The 20,677-nt window shown below is 40.5% G+C and overlaps 2 protein-coding genes across 5 annotated transcripts; one reads left to right on the top strand and one right to left on the bottom strand.

Moving 5' to 3' along the window:
- Positions 1-390: 390 nt before the first annotated feature.
- LOC5520599 (zinc finger protein 768-like) lies at positions 391-10,530 on the bottom strand. Of its 3 annotated transcripts, none has more exons than XM_048721411.1 (8): positions 10,369-10,530; positions 9,678-9,750; positions 6,889-6,937; positions 6,295-6,470; positions 5,564-5,613; positions 4,433-5,070; positions 3,965-4,266; positions 391-3,219 (listed from the first exon to the last, which is right to left on the bottom strand). In XM_048721411.1, the coding sequence occupies exons 1-8, from the start codon at positions 10,404-10,406 to the stop codon at positions 2,281-2,283; spliced, it is 2,265 nt and encodes a 754-aa protein (XP_048577368.1). In that variant the 5' UTR covers positions 10,407-10,530; the 3' UTR covers positions 391-2,280. The 3 variants fall into 3 exon arrangements, with proteins under 3 accessions (XP_048577368.1, XP_032221491.2, XP_048577461.1); XM_032365600.2 differs by lacking the exon at positions 10,369-10,530 and adding an exon at positions 9,908-10,093; XM_048721504.1 differs by lacking the exons at positions 9,678-9,750; positions 10,369-10,530 and adding an exon at positions 7,697-9,586.
- A 3,493-nt stretch (positions 10,531-14,023) lies between these two features.
- Positions 14,024-20,369, top strand: LOC5520496 (chymotrypsinogen B). 2 transcript variants are annotated; one of them, XM_048724287.1, is made up of 8 exons: positions 14,024-14,128; positions 14,807-14,824; positions 14,971-15,168; positions 16,222-16,434; positions 17,030-17,368; positions 18,812-18,862; positions 19,356-19,463; positions 20,313-20,369. In XM_048724287.1, the coding sequence occupies exons 1-8, from the start codon at positions 14,074-14,076 to the stop codon at positions 20,315-20,317; spliced, it is 987 nt and encodes a 328-aa protein (XP_048580244.1). In that variant the 5' UTR covers positions 14,024-14,073; the 3' UTR covers positions 20,318-20,369. The 2 variants fall into 2 exon arrangements, with proteins under 2 accessions (XP_048580244.1, XP_001640431.3); XM_001640381.3 differs by lacking the exon at positions 14,807-14,824 and having other exon boundaries at positions 14,026-14,128; positions 14,953-15,168.
- The last annotated feature ends 308 nt before the right edge of the window (positions 20,370-20,677 follow it).

Here is a 20,677-nt window from a genome sequence, read left to right as displayed (position 1 = left end):
ATGCATTTGGCAACAATAAATTGTTTTTTTTTTTTGCATTGATCTAATAAGCCTGTAACTATTATCTATGCAAGGGCAGTAACATTTTACAGTATCCATGCATGCCTTTGTCGGCCAGTGTCTTAAAGTGCTCCATCGCAATTTTATACTGCCAAGAGATAAGCAGCTCTTAATACCATTGCATTCCTTTTTTTATTCTCTATATGTGCATAGTTGTTGGAGGGTTGTGCAAACCCATTCACATGATTACTAAAAATGATTTCAAATCTTTTGTCTTCTAATTTTCTCTCTACATCAGATATGAAATCTGTATCTGTGCTTTTGCCCCCCTTCAGAAAACCTTGGCTAACTACCAGATTCCCAAGTTTGTGTTCACTTAGTGTCAACTAGTTTTATAAAATAGTATGTTTATTGTTGCAATGTTTCACTTTAACAACACGATGCAATTCCCATTTTGTAGTCCCAAATGGATGGGATTAGGAGGGTAACTATATTCTATTGACTAAATATGAATTTATGGGTAACAATAGTAAGAAATAGGTGCACATAAACTTTTTCGATGATTAAACTGTAAGCTGAACTGATGTATTGCTGAGTTAGCTGAATTGATTAAAGCTTGGCACAAATAATGATAAAAAATACTTTATCAGAAAATTCAGTCTTTGTACCTGTTTTATCAATCCACCTCATTCTTTCGTGCAAGCTTTAAATTAATCAGAATTTTATTAATTTCAGAACGAGTTAAAATAAGAAACAATACAGTACCATTAATTAAATATCAGCAGACAAAAGTTGCAAGGCTGCAAGCTGTGCATTTATATATACATATACTGTATATCATATCCATCGATTTCAAATAAAGATATACTCATTTTTTAAAGAGTATAGTATATAATCAGAATAATGTACAAAAATAGAGTAAGTAAATAGTTAAGTATTCTAACAAATCTCCGAAAAAAGATTTGGTTGTGTTTTGAAGTTTCTTTTAGTGACCTTTTACAGAGTTACGATAACCTTGTTATTCCAAGACAAGATTAAATATTTATTGTCTAATCTGGAAATTATATAGATATCTGTTGTGTGATATCGGCATGTTTGGAGGGATTGATACATCAGTAAGCTTAGAAGTGATTACATAAAAACTTTAACTAAACTACTAATTAAAAATGGCACACTACTATTTGATATATAATGTTATATTTTTTACTAAAAACACTATTTTTATGCAATGCAGAAGCTTTGCTTCATGCATTTACATGAGTTGGCTTTGAGTGAAAGATATGGAACAAGATCACCTTGCACCAGTCATGAAATTATTAACCCCATCATAACATCTTTATAAGCCATGATCATTTGTGCTATCCAAAACACTATAAACTAATGGTTGTGACATCTAAAAAGTTGTGCAATAATTAGGACAACCGATATACCAAAACTAACTAAACAAACTTTTAAATCGACACGACCAAAGATGATTTAAAATGATTATATATTTATATCTAAAAAGTATATATCATATCTGGGTTTTTTAAACCTAATTCATTTACCATCCACATCTCCAATGTGTCATTCCTTTTATAACAAAACCATACTATAAAATCTAAACACCAAATGTTATGAATGATTGTGAACTAATGTGCATTTGCTTGGCAATGATGAACTATATTCACTGCAGGTTTTACCTAAGGTTTTTTTTGAATACACAAACTACTGAAGCCGAAAGGCTTCTATACTATCTCTATGAATATATATTTACTTATATGTTATGATTAACAATTGACACACTTGATATATATGGATATATATGGATATATATGGATTACTATTTGCCTCTATTGCACCTAGAACCTCTTCAAAGCCTACTGTGTTAAGCTGTATGACAGCAGGTGTTAACCAGAAGCTTATCTTAGTTAGGTGTAAGGTTAAAGATATATTTGTACATGCCGGCACGACCAAACAGATGAAATTTCCTTAAAAAAGATATTTCTCTGATATCACAATGTTACTTCATATGATCATAAACTACTGCTATCCGTTTATATGATTGAAAATTATACTAATCATTATAAATGAAAAATATACTATTTATCATCATATGGAAACAAGTTAGATTAGATAATGATAGAATACAGTGGAACCCAACTTAGCAGATATCTATGTATCTTAGCTCAATAATAAAATGTGAGCAGTAAGACCTGACCACATCTTAAAATATCCCTACCATACCCATATATTGTTAATGGGGATGAATGTGTTAAAACCCATTGGATTGGCTAAAATCTAAGATTCCATTTTTTCCTCTTTCACTAGCACATTATCCGACTCTTCCCCATTTTCCTTAGCTCCCTCTTGTCCAGGTTTGCTTTCCTCTTCATGTGGAACGGGTTCTGGTTCTTCAGGTTCTGATGTTTGTCTGCTGTTCTCAGTCATCCCCACAAGAACTTCAGGAGATGCAAAGCTCGCCACTTGACTATCATCATCATCAACCGAAATATCTTCATCTTCATCATCCTCCTCCTGGAACAAGCTATCGCTCCCTTCAGGAGTAGGTGCACCTGTATTTTCTGAGCTTTCGTCGACAGACTGCCCTCTTTCAGATGGAGAGTCAGCTTCTACGCAAAGTTTCTTATCTGGTGGTGAATCCCCCTCATGTCCCACCACTTGTCCTGTCTCGGGTGTCTTCAGTACGTGCATGGTGTAGTTACCAAAGCCTCCGTGAGCTGCTTGCTTGGCATGCCATCTTTTGTGCTTATTGAAATTGGAAGGGTCGCTAAACTTTCTGGGACACTCCTTGCATTTGAAAGGACGATCTCCTGTGTGGACTCGAACATGAATCTTCAAACTGCTTGAGCTGAAGAACGTTTTCGGGCAGTGAGCACACTTGAACTTCTTCTCTCCTGTATGCTTGAGGAGATGCGACTTCAAAGACGTGGATTTAGTGAAAGTCGAGTGGCATTCATCGCAGCGATAAGCCTTAGCCTTGCCCTCATATCTGCCTGTAGAATCCAGTGAATCCTCGTCGTTTAGTTGACTGTTGCTGTCTTCGCCCTTGACGTCTATGTCCAGTGGCTTGGATCCGTCTTGGTTAAAATCACAGGTGTGCACGTAGAGCTCTTCGGCGTCTTCAAACGTCATGCTGCAGCGTGAGCAGTTGTATGGCTTTGGGACTAGGGCGTGGTTGGCTAGGGGACCACCTTCGGTATGACTCAAAAGGTGCACCTACAAGCAAATAACTTGAGGTTAAAACTAGACATCATATACGAAGGCTACCGTAAAACTTGGCAAGAGGATGGACCTCAGGTTACAAACTTATCACGTTTCACTTTGAGGTTACCGCACAATTTAGTATCTTGGTCTTAGGGGATCACTAATCGGAGAGGGGCGCTTGTTTGAGGCTTGGTGCTAAAACAAGCTGGTTTATGTGACTAGAAGAGCTGCAATATCCGCACCATTAAACTTAAATTCGGCGTGAAATTTTGTCATGGGATACCTAATTTAACCATAAACTATAAAGTTTTTTTTTTTTCTGTCCTTATTTCGTGATCTTTATGTCAGTCAATGTCGTGCGTGACTTTTTGTAGTGATATTTCATCCTTCGTGCAAAGATTTTGCGTGAAGTCACTACACAAAGTCACGCACGACACTGACTGACATAAAGATCATCGTGATTGTTTTCTATTGTGATGTCGATAAATTCGTATCTCCCAGAAAAGCCAGATTGCCGTGTCAGGGTCAGTCATTTAATAATTGCGTGATGGCAATGTGTCAAAGTGATTACCTAAAAGCGGACGCACCCTCAAGCTGAGTGCGGAATTATTTTACTTGTCTGATCACGTAAACCATGGCGCTTAAAATACATGAGATCTTTCGCGATTTTCCGATTTTTCGCCATTAAAACAAAATTGTAAATTTGGAGCGACAGTGTAATCAAGAAAGAGCAGATTACGTGACATGGTCACCGTACCTTGAGCCTATCGCCACGAGTGTACTGTTTACCGCAGTACTGGCAGACGTGCGGCTTTTGCCCGCTGTGCCTCAGCATGTGACGCTTAAGATCCACGGCCTGCGTGAAGCGACGGAAACAGATAGGGCACTCGAAGGGCCGCGCGCCCGTATGCACGAGAAGGTGCCTCTTCAGGCGGCTGGAAAAGCTGAACTCTTTCTCGCACTTTTTGCATTTAAATATCTTCTGGCCGGAGGATGTGATGATCTCTTGAGTAAGCTCTTCCTCTGTCAGGCCTGTCTCCTTGGGGCGTATTGGTCGCCCTACAGATTAACAGAGACCGGTGATTAATCGACTTATTCTAAAATAAGCCGTGTCGGGGGGAGTTAGTATACAGATTAGCAGGGTGATACCTTGACGATGAATAACTGTCTTTCTTGCATCAAGGTAGTTGTTGGTTGGGAAACTCTATCGCGTTTGCCAACTCACCTCTCTCCTTGAGATGTACAACTACTGGTTGGCCAGACGAATCTAAAGGTACCGCTTGTGGTGGTGGTTGTTGTGGCTGCGGCTGAGGTAGCGGTGTCGAGTGCTCAGACCTTCGTGGCATTTTCCCGTCTCCCCGAACTTGTAGCGACGTATGAGCGGCACCCATGCTCGGCTCCTTGTCGTTAGTGAAGTGCGGGTCTACCGCTATCGTGGGGCGTGGCCAGCCATGTGCGGGAAGGAGATGACTCGGAGGCATGGGGTTATTGATGATCACGTGATGAACCGGTGATGGCTGTGACGTCACAAAGGGCAGAGTGTAAGGATGCGGGGAGGCCATCGAAGGCCCTCGCTGTTGGGGCACTTCGGGTCTACTGTACACTGGGCCTCTCTCAGTGGGACTCTTTAACGGGGGGACACGTGAGCCGAAGGCCTGATTGACCGAGCGCGGAATGGGACTTGGGATACCATTAACCACGGAGCAAACGGGAGTGAGGCCGGGTGGCCCCGCGTGCGACACGATCGCGAAGGGTCTGTGGTCCGGGACCACCACAGGGATGTCAGGGCTTGGAGGATCCGAGGCAGGGTCGGACTCGGGAACGTTGGAAACTCGTCTCGCTATACCCTTACGATCATGTTTCCTGAAAATGATAATCGAGGGATTACAAAATGCTCTATTTTAAATGTGGAAGGTGAATACGCTTGATTAAATAGTCAAATTTAGGTTAAAAGATTCTTACTTTCGTATAAAAAATAAATCTCCTTTTAAGAAGATATTTATTTTATTCTAACACCTGTTTTAAACGCTACAGGAAGAATTTTTAAAAAGCTATCATGTTGCATATAGAAATCAATTAGGAAACCGCAGGAGACTTTTTGTAGCAGCGACTCGATCGCTCAATTGCTCTTTTAGTTTTTGATGGTTTCTAAACAATAAAATTTACAAGCTGTTGTTCTTAATGCGTTAAAAACCTATTTGTCAAGGAATTATTACTTTCCGAATACATTTAAAGCGTTCGTATGGACAAACATTTGCCAGTCATATCTGGTTATATATTGAAAGCAACGGTAAACAACTTTTGTTTCATAGTGCGAAAAAATATTAAAGCATGGATTGCGATATTTTGATCTTACCTCTTTGGCGGGCTTTGGACAAAATTGTTTTCTTCGCCAAATTCGATATTCTGCAAAATAAACATTGTATTTAGAATAACCGTAAAGATGCTATTGCCATCAATAGATCACAAGGAATCGCAGGTGTCATCAGCACCTTTTTAAAAAGGAGTAAACAATCAGTCCCAAATTAACAGCCATTCCTATTGTGATGGTTACACAGGTCTACCACCAAGTTATTCTCGGCTCCAGTCTTATTAAACGCTATCTTTTAGACTGATTTTTGTAGTCCCCTCCAAGAGAGGCCTCTTTCCAGCAAAATACAAGAAACTTATTGATATAAATAGATGTTCAAAAGTCGATTGATCGATTGGTGAAGTTGAATTTGGTTTGCTGTGGGGGGTTTCAAATTTCTGCTCTTCTAATAGGACAGCACCTGCCCCCTTATACTAGCTGCCACCCTTTAAGAAGGCCAATCATGCCGCCATTTTATGCTCCATTTCAAGTAAACAAGATATTTTCAATCAAATACTGTCAATAACATATCAGACTTCATTGGTAGTTTGTTTTCTTGCGAATAAACTGCTGAATTTTCAATGGTAAACAGCAACAAAGGAGTGGGTGATAGGCTTTCTTAACTTCCAGATGAGTCAATCATGTTTTGGTCATGTTTTTTTTTTTTTTCAGTCACTCATAATTTGATGCTATTGTGCAACATATAGAGAATTTGTTTGTACTCAACATTCCCTCACCCCAGGGTCACTAAAGCCAGGACTTGTGACAGTTGAGTGAGTAGCAGATTTCTGTCTGCACTCCCTAGATGATTTATGCTTTAAGTACTTCTGCAGGTTGGTATACATCTGGCGGCAACGCCCACATTGGAATATATCAGGTTCATCATCTTCCTCTGACTGTGCCTCATTATGACCTGACAAGTACAAAACAATAGGTCAACTAATAAAAATCAATAAAAGGGGTGCTTCTTTATCAAAATATCACATAATCTTTTATGCATTTGATTCCAATATGAGTTTCCCCTAGAATAGCAAATGCTAGTCAACTTTTAGTTCATCAGACAAGTAAAGCTGCCAGCTCATCCACATCAACAAGGTGTCTTTTTAAGTATATATTTTGTATCAGAAATAACACAATTTTTGTATCACCTGTATACCTTGTTCTTCATATCAAAACAAACTTTCTTGGGGACACATTTTTCAACCCCATCCTTTATAGTCCCATAAAAAGTTTGTTACACAATTCACAAGATTTTTGAAAGCTCAAGATTGTGACTAGAAATAAGCTTATGAATTCCAGCCATTTTTATACAAAATTTATTTTTTTCTTACCTGATGCTCCAACATGGAACATTAGACTGGTGTGATCTATTCCTGATATCTAGAAAGGAAAGAAACATATAAGCCATACATTAAGTCATAGGATCAAACATGTCTAGATTATAAAGCCTTGAAAATAGGGAAAGGATGAAATACTATAGTGGTTCTAAAATATGAATATTTTAGAAAATACTAAACATTTTTTTAAAGAATAAACCCAGATCTGATAGAGTTCAAAATATGCTTTCACTCAATATACAATTTACACACTTCATGAATAAACTAAAGACTATTTATCATACTTGGTCACAGCAACATTTTAATACTGGCTGTGATCTCAAAAGGCCCTAAGGGCTCTTTATTTTTTTGCAAAATAATTCTGTTACTGTGCAAGATTATGCCCATGGTACCATAATCCCAAGCACAATTTATATTTGTTAGTTTTGTAAGTTGGAGGATCTGGTAACTATATGTGGACAATAACTCAAACAAATAACCTGAAATCGAATTGAATCTCTAAAACTCACTAAAGTATAACCAGATAATAAATAGGCAACTGTAGAATAATCATGCATATACTTGACAATTGTAGAATGCAACATAAAGATTTATCAAATATATTTAAACTATGCATAAACCTACATCAACTATGATACATCAAGTCTTAAAATTTTTAATTTTTTTCCGTTTTCAACCTTAACTTAAATGGACAATCATAGGTATACAGAAAAAAATCCTTCTTGCCAATTGGTCCATTATATCTCATAGTTTTTAACAAGTAAAACTTTTTAACATGAGGTTATGAATATTCGCTACCTACATGATGTGTTCTCCATGGATGATATGCCTTCTCCAAGAAATGCTGAGGGGGTTTTCTCAAGTTTGTTAAAAAATATTCAAGCATTCTGACTTCAGTAGTGTCTAAATATTGATTTTTTTTTCAGAGCACCATAATATTTAGGCTCAAAATAAATCTATCCAAAAAATACGAGTGACACACTGTTTTAGTTGAGTGAATTTGTTGTGTAGCGAAACACTGGGTGTCCTTGTGATAATGCACTGGGCAGAACATTACGCATATTATGCTGATTCAAACTTCTATGACAATAACTGGAAGCTCTAATTTTGCATAGAGTTAATTATTCATATACAGCCATATCATGCTAACTTAAAACATCCTTTCCTTGAAAAGACTACAGCAATTTCCCACTTTGTGAGTGTCTTATGTGTGAATAACTTGGTGCACCTACACGTGCTAGGCTCCCGAATTAACCTTTAACTTATGTAGTACCACAGGCAAGAGCAGTGCCATTGTTTAGCTAATGCAAACTTCTGCAGGGGTTCAAGCTTATAGCTGTGTATGGAATCACAATAAACATAGCCAGAAAAAAAATACCTAGAGAAACATATATTTTTCTTTAAATTGCCTATTGAAGGTAGGCTGGATGGAAACGTCTTTATTGTCTTTCTATTATATAATCGGTGTTATTTGTATATAGTTTATAAATGAGTATGACAAAAAAAATACATTTATGAAGTGTGAAAAACTTTTATTCTAGAGTTTTTTTTTCAACCTGAGGTGTGAATGTGCGTTCAAGCGATATCATTTGTGAGATATGTTTGTATATCTGTAATTATCAGCACTTATGAATCTAAGATTTATAACACCTTAAATATAAGGTGTGAAAAGACCCTCAAAACAGTAGCAAGTTTGACCCAAATATCCCCATAACACAAAAAATAGTGTCACATACGAAAAGGTCATTCGCTTAGTCCCCCACAGACAAGCGATCTACGTGAAAAGTGACCCTGCTTTGCATGCACAACGCTATTCTAATAGATGCATTTCATAAGTACATAAAATATTTTTATTCGACATCAGCTACTTTATTATAATTAGAAGATTGAAACGTAGCACGCCATCTTGTAAAGTACAAATAGGGTAAAATACCGGCCGCCCCAAACAATTTAGATTTCGAGATATCATGCAGAAAGGATGACTGTTACTGCTAGACCAGAGCAAAGTACAACTATACAATCTTGTTGGAAGTATCCTTATTTCCACAAGGCTGGTCCATTTGCCGAAATATTCATCATGGGCCAGTTTTCGTTTATATCACTATTGAACATTCCCAAGCTAGACCGCAAGCGTGTGCTCGAAACGGAATTTATACGGCTGCTTTTAAGTCGGTTAGCGTGCATACATCCTTGCGCGATTGACCCCTCTGAACGGGAGTTAAATTAGCGTGATGATATTTTTTTACAAGCTAAGGACCCACTGTGCAAGCAGCGTTCGGAGGCGACCTGTCTGTTTGGCAGCTCGATTCTAATTTGAAAATCGTGCCCGAAGCAGAAAAAACTAAAATGTTGATCTTTCGGCATCTAAAGTCCTACTTTGACACCTAAATCGCAATGATAGACACTTTGGCTCTAGATGAACTATGTGAACTACGTTATTTATGCTCGCAAGCGCTGTCGATTGGACATCGGGGACTCAACATGTACATAGCAAGCTTTTGTTGACACGTCTTGTGAAGCATTTGGAAAGCAATCGAACCACCCCTCGCGCTACGACCCCCGTCCGTTCGATTGCTCGACCATAATAAATACACAACGATTTCGCTACGATCCCGAATCCTACAGACAGGCCTTCATTCAGTTAATATGTTAACACATTTGCTACAAATAGCGTAGATTATAGCACGGATTGTACCGCGAATTAGGGCTACCAGGCACATGGGAATAGTGCTTTGTTTAGTTCGACGATACGCCTTCAAAACCCTCGCGATCCAAAAACTTACCAACAAATAACTGTCCCGTTTTCCGGCCGGTTGTTCCTTCGAAAGCTTGGATATTATGGTTTCTAAGTTTTGGCTGTAAAATCAAGAAAATAAAGAGTTTTATTAGCACTAAATTAGGCAGTGATTCGTCGCGTGAGAAAGCGACAATGCATTGTTGTCAACTTTGGGCGCTCACGCTTGAATTCTGGTAGCATGCGATCGAAAATCCAGCTAAAATCTTCCTTGCTTACCCTTTCCTTGTTTCTAGAGTTTCACCCATAGTTTCTAAATGTTTCTTGTTGTCCAGGATTTGCTTAATAAGAAAGCGGCACGCATGTTTTTCAGGGAAACTTTTCAGTCAATGAAAGGTCAACTGTGTTGTCTTTCGACCATCTAACATTCCTGGCCCAGGTACCTGGTCAGCGGTATATACCTTCAGGCCGGAGGAGAGAGCCTGGGACTCCAAACGTGACGAAATTGGCAGCACGCGATCACGCGATCACGTAAAATCATCACGCAAACTTTCTACTTGTGCTGGGCCAATACGGGGCCCATATCGGACCAACACGGGGAACCAGATATCACCCCGGTGACGGTAAAGATGGGGCCTTCGTGAGGAAGAACATGCCAGGAATCACGACAATCACCTCTTCGTGTAGTTTTGACACGAAAATCATAAACTCGAATAGTATAACCACAACAAACACATTACCTGACAGATATCCTTTGGGAATCGCGAAAGAAAGACATTACCCCACGAAATGATTCGGCTACACAGAAATGACGCGTTTTTCTTGTTGCGTGTTCCTTGTTGGTCTCTGTAATTTCCTGACATTATGTTAATTCTTGTGTGGCGTGCTTCTGTGGTTTCGTGAATAATGAAACGCCACAGAGTTTATTTTCGAGCAGGTACTACCCGTAAAACGATAAGAATGCATTATTTTGACCTGGAATGTCGCAGTATTGGAGGCGGGTTTTTTTTTTTCGACTTTTTTGCGCATCAAAACATTTGAAACAGGCGCTGAGAAACAGCCAGGAAAAGCGTTATCATGCCAAGCAAGCTAAATCCTTGGGACAATCTTAAAAAAGACTAGATAAACCTAATTTTAATTTCATCTTTTAAGATAAGCTTTATTTTCAGCCGATGTTGGGCGTTACGGTCTCCTGGTCTGCAGGCTCACAGAAACGGCTGGTATATCGAGCCTACTAAATTATTAAGCCCCCCCCCCCCCCCCCCCAGAGAAAACAGAGTAAAAAGTACCGGAAAAGATTAATAAAACCGCAGACATCACTGTGTGTCGGCGACAATTTCTTTCAAACTTTGTAACACTAGGACCGAACTTGGCGTGTGGTGTGTAATAACATGTAGCCGATATGTGATACGTCTTAGATAAAAGCACGCATTATTGCCTCCGTGAGTCGGGACGATTACTCATGACCAGAACAGATAGCCATCAAAATAATCCAGAAAATTCCACACAAAAAAGTTACGCTATACCCCCTACAAAGTCACTTTAAGTAGAGTTTTCTCCGCTTGAGGTTAGGTTGTAATTCAAAGGAAATGGTCGGTGAATTTTTTGTGACCAGTCTTTCACGGTTGTCTCACGTACGCCCGCCAATACGTATTGACCTTTGGACCCCGGCTGGCGAGTCGTAAGGTCTTTACTTGATTCCTTCACCACACGTACAGACACAGTCCAAAACACGCTTAAGGTAGCTTTTCGGGATGTGTGTGTGGGGGCATATATCCAGCTTTTATGCTTGTGTCTAAATCGTGTGGTCATATGTTTTTCGTCAATATAATCATTTCATTATTTGGAATACAGTATATCATTTCCAGACTAGGATTCGAATTTGTCAAGAATGAGAAAAATTCTAGCGATTCACCGGTTGTGTAGCTACCAGACAACTAGCAATAACAAACATCAAAGCTAAAAACACCCTTGTACATCGACCATTGTCTGTTTTCTTTTACCTTTGAATCTGCGCCTGCGTTAGAAAAAGGTATTTGACATTAGCAAATCAAGTGGCGTAAATAGCAGACGCCTGTGCCAACAAACGGCTGAGTCGTGTCCCAAAGCTTTTACCCCTGGCAGTGGGACAGAAACATATTATGGCTTGGATTGCGCATTCAGTAAGACTACTTCCCTACTCTTATGGCCTTGTGAATTGTAATGAAACCTGGGAGGGGTAATAAGCCGGGCAAAGAAGAAGCTTTTGATTCCGTGATATCAAAACAAATATGGACAATATGACAAAAATGTGACAGTCGATAATTGCTTCTCGTATGGTGGGCTGTCAACCGCGTCTTATCTCATAGGCCAGTTATTTTTTACTTTTCAAAAGAGGAAATTTTTTCTTGTGCAAAATAAGAGGTGGTTTGCAAAAATTTGTAAGGCAGAGGTAGTATTTTTGTTTCGCTGCAATTTTTAGGTGTTAAATAGTGCAGCTTGCCTGATTATGATCCAGATGAAAAAAAGACAGAAATACATCTTTGTTAAAACTTTTGTACTTTATGAGCAGCAACATCGAAAACACTTTGGATATTAGATAAAAGTGTTAATATCCTGTGTTATTCGAGTCTTGTGTGCAATGGTGTGAAAAGTAAACTCACGGATTAGTATGTCAGATAGTAGTCTGGTATTTCCGACTGAATTTAATTCGAGTGGTTTGAAACATTAGTTCTATGAAAGATTTTCTTCTACAGGTTGTAAATGCTGGAATTGTTCTTCCTGATAAATCATCGTATTGGAGTGCATTTCAGCCAAAGGCTGAATGTGCGACAGACCAGTAAATAAGATAATGCAAATGTGGCGCTGTTTTATTTATAGATTGAAAACAAAACACTACTCCCACCAAACAGGACTTGACGTGTTGGGAATAACATATACAGTACAGATAAATGGGAAGAATTTCCGTATTAATTGTTTTCTTCAAAATGTATAGTTTGGCAATAATGTTGGAAAATGGTCGTCGTTTTCATTTATGCATGGTAACGGGCTTCCTGTGGTACTGAGGTACAGACAAAAATACAGCACGTAAGAGTTTACTTGAGCGGTTCATGGACGGCGGACGCGTTGGGGAAGGGGTCGCTTTCTGTACGTGTCCGTATGAGTGGCCCGCAGTAAATGGCTATGCTGTTGCAAAAACGTATGAAGAAAACCACCGGGCAAGCGGACAGCCTCCGCGGTCTGTGCATCGACAGTTAATTATGAAATAAAACCTTTATAAGAAAAAGTCGACAACAACGCAGAGTTGTTTTAAACGATATTTCGGCAGGCTAATACCCGCCTTTTTATAACCTGAAGAAGGCAGGTATTGGCCTGCCGAACGTAAAACGGTTTGCGGTACGGCAAAAAAAAAGTTTGTGCAAGACTTTATTCTTGAGAGTACTTCAGAATTTGATGTAACGGATCGGATAATTTTATATCCATTCGAACATTCCGAAAAAAACAATTGACAACTCTACAACAACAGCAACCCAATATTCACAATTGTTTTTGGTTCTTCAAAAACTGGTACTGGAGCTCTTCAGGGCAGACACGAGCAACAAATGAATGAAATCCTTTTTTCAACGGCTAGCATTCGCGCGAGTGGTGTGTGGTGTAGGGGGGGGGGGGGGAGGTGATGCATGGGGCCCTTCTCTTCAAAGTTGCCTCCTGGTGCGTATACACGAAAAAGATCATGCTCGTAACAGGAGTATATGGCTTCTTAAAAGATTGCATATGAAAATTTCGAAAAAAATGTCGCTGAGAATGCGAGCTTATAACAACAAGTTAACATGATGTAGCAAAAATATCAGGATTTTTAGTTCACTGTTTTTAAGCACCGATATGCTCCTTGCGTACAGGGCACTAAGCCTTAACACGATCACGCAAACATCAGAGAAATAAAATTCATTTGTCGCTTGTTAGCACAGGCAATTTTATTTTAATTTCAATTCTAAGTTTTAAAAAAAGCTCGGAAACGAGTCTGCAAGGGCCTTCAGTCTTGGTGGACCATTCGGACCCAGTTCCCTCGCGCCTGACGATAAACACAGGTGTGTTTGTGTACACAAAAGCATACTACAGGTGTAACTTTGAGCCATACACACTGTGCAGGGGCGAAGCCCGACGTCGAAGAAAATAGGTGGAGTGTGTATGCTTTAACCAAAAAATAATAAAGGACGTATACAAGCGAACACGTATTTTAGTCTATTTTGGTATTGCTTCGCACCACGAGTTAAGCGGCTTAATCCAGTCTTCCTCGGCTCACGACAAACACAGGTGTCCCTGTATCTGTCAGAAGCGTCGATGCACTGTAAGCACAAGGCTTTGTGTCCAACAAATGTTTGCACCAGCTTTCAGCTGTTTGCTGCAACCAGGTAAAATATCCATCCCACCTGAGAAGAGACTCAAATCACTCCGAGGACTTTGCCATGAAGACAGCACTCGCTTTTCTCCTGTGCGCTCTCGTTCCGTCTCTGATTACAGGTAATAAGTCGTAATAGGACGAGGACCGCGTAGTTTGAATGCAAGGTTGAATAACTTATATTTGCCCCTTAAATTTCACTCGAAAATTATGATGCATCCCATCTATCTTTTATCTAACTAGAGTTCAACAAAGGCAAATTCAATCCAATAATGGCGTTTTTTGTATAAGCCTATTTACCTTATTTAAAAGTATTCGCAATACCTCGCAATACCTCGGTAATTATACCTTTCTCTTTTTTTTTACCCATTCAATTTTTTTAGTTGCGCATTAGCGATGGTGCAAGAAGCTTTAGTCAAAACCGTTCCCAAGATTTTTTTGTGTAATGTATGTATGTACGCGCGTGTATGTTCACTGGTACTGATGATGCTATTTGGTATTAACAGCGCAATGGGGAGAGAGGGCCGTGAGCGCGCGTGTATGATCACTGGTACTGATTATGTCTTTTCGTATGAACAGCGCAATGCGGGCAGAGGCCCGTGAGCGCGCGTGTATAATCTCTGGTACTGATTATGTCTTTTCGTATGAACAGCGCAATGCGGGCAGAGGCCCGTGAGCGCGCGTGTATGATCACTGATACTGATGATGTTAGATTTCTTATGAACAGCGCAATGCGGGCAGAGGCCCGTGAGCGCGCGTGTATGATCACTGGTACTGATTATGTCTTTTCGTATGAACAGCGCAATGCGGGCAGAGGCCCGTAAGCGCGCGTGTATGATCACTGATACTGATTATGTCTTTTCGTATGAACAGCGCAATGCGGGCAGAGGCCCGTGAGCGCGCGTGTATGATCACTGATACTGATTATGTCTTTTCGTATGAACAGCGCAATGCGGGCAGAGGCCCGTGAGCGCGCGTGTGGTCGCCGGTACTGATGCAGTCCCTCACTCGTGGCCCTGGCAAATCTCCTTAGAAACCACAAAGGACAGGAACAGGTGGTTTCACACATGCGGTGGCTCACTCATCTCGCCTGAGTACATCGTCACGGCTGCCCACTGCTTCCCCAATAACCCTGACGTCACCATGTTCCGGGTTGTCGTCGGTAAGGACGCTGAACAAAATAAAGTCGTTACATTTGAGGCGCGCGCTCGATCATCCCCTTGGAAGACCACTTTTGGCGGGATATCAATTGGCACGGAAACAATCTACGTGTGTACGCCATGTTTTAAGTTGGAAGAAGTGGTTTGAAGGAAATACATTCTTGCTAATTGAAAAACCCTTGATCCGAGAATGTATTCAAGGTTTTCAAGTATAGAAGATATACACCAAATCTTTATCAATTAATAACTTTGATAGTGCGTGACTAGGCAGCATCTATATTGTTATGCAAGTGTTTGCCAGGGAATACCAAATATTCAATCGACCCAAAGGGGATAATTTTCGGAATTGTTACCGAGTTATCAACAGTATTTTTCCAATAATTACCATGCAGTTTCGCTAAAACACGAAGATGATAGTCGTCATAGATCCAATTCTCATCGAATCTCATTTACTTTGAACTTGTTAGACGGCTATGATCGTCCTAATCTTTTAGGGTATAAAATTTTAACCAACTGCTATACCTTATTTTCCGTTTCTGCTGATCTCTTAGGGCATAAAATTAGATCAACTGCTATTCCTAAGGGGGTATTTAACGTTTATTTCCGATTCTGTTATCTCTTAGGGTATAAAATTCAACCAACTGTTATTCCAAAGGGGCTAAGGGGGTGTTTTTTTTCGATTCTGCTATCTCTTAGGGTTAAAAATTATTTCGACCGCACCCAGTTTGCTAACTCTTAGGGGTAAGAGTTTTTGTTGACCACACCCAAAGTGCTATTTTAACCCTTAGGGTTAAAATCGATTTTGGCGACGATCACCCCCGTCTGATTTTATCGGAGTGCCCCCCCCCCCCCCGGATATGAAAGCTGATGAGGGTTCCGACCGACTTTCCCAACCTCACGACCATTTTTTATCAAACTCTCATAGTCTATTTGATGGCAGCCCTGTGACACTTTTTCCAACTCCTTTAAACTTTCACCTCCGTTTGGAAGCAGCGGCGGTTTTCAAATGTGTCCACTTAGTATTAGACTGCGTGATGCGATCGCTGTGTTTCCAGGTCAGCATGACCGCCTCAATGGGGGAGACGGTCAGACGCCTATCGCTATACACGAAGTCATTAAGCACGAATCCTTCAGCATGCGACATCTGCGCAATGACATTGCTCTAATCAGACTCGTCAAACCAGTGACGCTGAGTGAAAGGGTGGGTACTGTCTGTCTTCCCTCGCATGGCGACAGGATCACACCAGGAACAAAGTGCTTCATTACAGGTACGTGGTAGGAAGCCATTTATCAGGCAAAGCCGTTTTAGAATCTGCCAAAATGGCGGAAAGCTTTGTAATCCTAGAAAAATACCAAGGATGTTAATGCATCTATCTAATTGACTGTTTTGGGGAAGCTATTGCAAAAGCAATAACACCCATTTGTTTTGTTAATGTGAATGATAACAATAACAAAGAACTAACTAGGGCTTTAAGCCCCGGATAAACGAGGACGCAATGTTAAAGTCTATGTAACCCCTGTTGTTTTTTTCCGGATTCAAAAGTATCCGGATTCGTTTCACCGAAAACGCATCACTTGATTCGCGCGTCCACTTGATTCATCACTTGATTCGCAGCGTTTTCGCTTGGATCTAGCCGTCCAGATTTATCTTGATTTACTTTCGACAGCGTTTTCAAAAGTATTCGTATTCGCTGGATCCGATCCCGGTATTAGTGTGGACGGAAGGCCTAAACGTATCAAAAAGTATTCGAATTCTAACGAACCGTGTTAGTGTGGACAGCCCTTAGGAACTCAAGCAGGGAACACTTTAGCTATCTTCGCCAAAGACCTTAGTTCCTCCTTAATTCCCGGCATTGTCATTAGGGTGGGGTCGAACGGTGGGCGGAGGTAAATCCGCCAGAATCCTTCAACAAGCAGAAATGCCCATCGCTACCCACAAGGACTGCAGTGCGGCTAATAGCCGATTAGTGCCAGTCCACGAGGAATCCATGCTTTGCGCGGGCCATGCTACCACAGGGGTGCACGTCAGTGGATGTCAAGGGGACAGCGGAGGACCATTTGTGTGCGAGGAAAGCGGGAGGTGGGTGCTGCGAGGAGCGGTCAGCTGGGGAAACCCTCGGTGTCTCGCGGAGAATTTCTATACGGTGTTCGCACGAATGAGCTCGTATGTGAACTGGATTAACAGCAAGATGTCAACTGCAGGTAAGGTAGCGAAAACATAACAGCAACATCGCATAGCATAGAAGTGTCATATCATCAACACAGTAGCAGTACGATAGCAACACAGCAGCAATAACGATTAGCAGCAACGTATCAGCAGCAATAGCAATAGCAACGGAACAGCAACGCGATAGCAACATAATAGCAACACAACGGCAATTGCAATTGCATAACAACAATAGTACCAACAGCAATAACAATAAATCGCCAACATAACAATACATTTTTCTTCAATTTCCTTAAACCCTAACACTATCAACATACCAATGCTATTGTATCAGGGATGAGTAAGTGGGTCAATTAACCCCCTTACATTCTGGCATTGTATTGGTGTCTCGGCGTTTTCACACATCAGGCTTTATAAAGATGGACCTGCGGTATAAAATACCCATGTTGTGCGTGGGCGCGCAGGGGCTGCACCTGCGGTATTAAATACCCATGTTGTGCGGGGCGCGCAGGGGCTGCACCTGCGGTATTAAATACCCATGTTGTGCGGGGCGCGCAGGGGCTGCACCTGCGGTATAAAATACCCATGATGTGCGGGGGCGCCCAGGGGCTGCACCTGCGGTATAAAATATACATGTTGTGCGGGCTGCACCTGCGGTATAAAAGGCCGTGCCCATGGGCAGATGGCGACGCACTCAAACCGTAAAGTAGTGCAGAGCTCTACCAACTTTCTATCTTATGTGTCATTAATAGTGAAAATTATCGAAGAAACAATATTAACATACTAAATTTAATACCCTCCACACCTTCTAAAAAATATCCCCGACCTTTTTCTGGTGAAAGAAAAAACGTATCTATAATATAAATGATTTAATTTTGATTTTTGCGCGCGAAAAAATGCCGGCGTCTTTGCAAGTTTTTGCACAGGTAGCCCAAGCTCTTTGTTTGATATTTACGATAAACATAGGGCAAAGACGTAGTGGAAAGACGTGTGTAGTCTAGTGTTGTGTTCTCTGGCCGTATTAAAGCGGCTTTTTCAAGATTCAAGATCTACGATTTGAACTCTTACCAGAACGAGTTGGATTTTAGAGTCGTTCGTTGGGTTTTGCATTGAATAAATAATTTTGAAAGATCAATCAATTTTGATGGAATCCATCATAGTCCACCGTATCAAGGAACTATCGGAAGAAACTGTTATAAAATCCGATATTTTTTTATGAGGTTATCTTTGCATGGTGATGAAGTAAAAGGGTTGTTGATAAGCTAAAACGAGGACTTTTCTAAAACACGCGGGAAAGAAAATGCCGACGCTTTATTGACATTTCCAAGACCTGTGCACTTTGCTGCCAGCTGATTGGCCATCCGTATCCTTCAACATCAAAAAATAGCCTGATTTTTTAAAACGCAAGAGACAATTGGCCTTACTCTTATGAGCCTCTGATTCCTAAAAATAATCTTATTACTTTTGCGTATTATCAGGGACGCTGCCACCAAACCCACCGAGCCCATCGACTGCGCCGCCTCCACCAGGTAATAGGTTCGTCATCAGCCTATGCACTGGCATCCTTCACGGGTTCCCTGTGTTTGTAGATAATTAGAGGGGTCACTACCACAGGGAACCCGGTCAGAAGGTCTAGTAACAAAAATGTTTGTCCTATTTGTTATGCGTATTTTGTTGAAGCACCCGAGTGTGTTATAAATATAACAGTTGTGTGCTTTTGTAAATACATCAGATCTGTTGGCATGCGCGTATTGAGCAAAAGTCGAAACAATAAGTTAATTATTAGCGAAACATTCCGCCGGTTAAATACTTTAATTTTCACTTTTATTTTGCTAGCCTCACAGTACATGAAGGAGCACTAGGATAAAAGTGACGATAAAAACCTCCCTCGGCTTGTGTAAGATGGTCTTGTTAAGAAAATGATACAGGATTATTTATTTATATTTTAACCGAGACAGGAGTTAGAAACAGATGATTTGCCTGATCAGAATCCCTATTGAACAAATGCTTTGTGGTTTGCAGCGTGTAAGAATGACTGGGGAGGTGCAACGTGCGATATCTATAAAGCACACTGTAACTTCATCACTGTCAAACTGAGCTGCAAGAAAACCTGCAACTTCTGTCGCAATGGTGAGATTCTTTAAAAAGAGCCGTAGCCACGTAAGATTTGGGGGGGGGGGGGGCACAATACAGAAACATTAGAAAATATTGGGGGGCACAGCCACGCCCCTACTGGTAATTTCCTCAAAATGTTTTAACATATTTTGGCATGTGGCCTCACAAATCAAAGATCAAATTAAAGAACTTTTAAAAAATGAACAGAATTCTTGGTAGGGAGTTTATTCCATATCGAGACGGTGCCCCACCCCTAGCTACGGCTAAATGTTAAATAGTACCTCTATTTAGTGGCCATGCTCGGGACTGTGCCAAGCGGCCTCTTAATAGAATCATCACCAACTCGTCCGCAAATTGAGTCAACTCGTCCACAAAAATAGAGTCAATTCGTCCACACATACTTTTCACAAAAATGTAGCCTCGTAGCATAAGTGTTTCATATAAAAACGTCTAACTGTGAAAAAAAGAGACTTTTTAAAACTTCATATGCACAGTTATTTGAATACTATGTGTGGACGAGCTGACTCTATTTTTGTGGACGAGTTGACTCAATTTTTTGTGGACGAGTTGGTTGTGGGCGACACGGTTTGTGGACGAAGTGACTGGATATCTCCTTGATATATCTTTGTAAAGTTTAAATGGCGGGATAACAGTCGATATATCCGTAGCACCTTTTTGTGTTCTAATGATTGTGGATGATAAAAAGGCCTGAGGGGGGGGGGGGAGCTACTTGTATACGATATGTTGTACCTAAACAGACTTCTCAAATACAAGAATAGATTATATACAAAAAAGGGAATTTAAAAACCTTTTTATAGAAAATTCCCTAGTTTCTTATATTTTGATTTGATCTTTTGCACACAGGTTGAAAAGCGATCTACTTCAGGACGACTTCTGTGATGAAATAAATTAATCCCCCAGCAGATGTTTGTGTGAATATTTTTTGTTTACGACACTTGAATTCCCAATGCTATCTTATTTAAAATAGGTAACTCACTTTAAACTCCCCTCCAGCCCACGCCCCATCCCATCCCCAAGGAAATCGCTGCCGGGGCAAAGCAGCTTCACGTGTTTATAATTGACGCCATAATTCGCGAAGGAATCTTTGCTTTCCAATGATATGACCCGAGTTATTTAGTATACACTCCCTCCCAAGAATTCTGAGCTTCGTTTAAAGTTCTTTAATTTTATCTTTGATTTGTAAAGGGACATGCCAAAATATTTTTAAA

Source organism: Nematostella vectensis, chromosome 1 (genome assembly GCF_932526225.1).
Source record: "Nematostella vectensis chromosome 1, jaNemVect1.1, whole genome shotgun sequence".
NCBI lineage: Eukaryota > Metazoa > Cnidaria > Anthozoa > Actiniaria > Edwardsiidae > Nematostella > Nematostella vectensis.
The sequence above is the reverse complement of the archived record's forward strand: the minus strand, read 5'-3'. Positions and strand labels throughout refer to the sequence as shown.

Bases quoted from the DNA above. Each gene is read 5' to 3' on its own strand.
- LOC5520599 (XM_048721411.1), bottom strand. From the start codon at position 10,406: ATGTCTTTCTTTCGCGATTCCCAAAGGATATCTGTCAG. The intron at 9,751-10,368 runs GTAATGTGTTTG...TTGATTTTACAG, and splicing joins TCCCAAAGGATATCTGTCAG to CCAAAACTTAGAAACCATAA. The intron at 3,220-3,964 runs GTACGGTGACCA...ATTTGCTTGTAG, and splicing joins CTCGTGGCGATAGGCTCAAG to GTGCACCTTTTGAGTCATAC.
- LOC5520496 (XM_048724287.1), top strand. From the start codon at position 14,074: ATGAAGACAGCACTCGCTTTTCTCCTGTGCGCTCTCGTTCCGTCTCTG. The intron at 16,435-17,029 runs GTACGTGGTAGG...CATTGTCATTAG, and splicing joins AACAAAGTGCTTCATTACAG to GGTGGGGTCGAACGGTGGGC. The intron at 17,369-18,811 runs GTAAGGTAGCGA...GCGTATTATCAG, and splicing joins CAGCAAGATGTCAACTGCAG to GGACGCTGCCACCAAACCCA.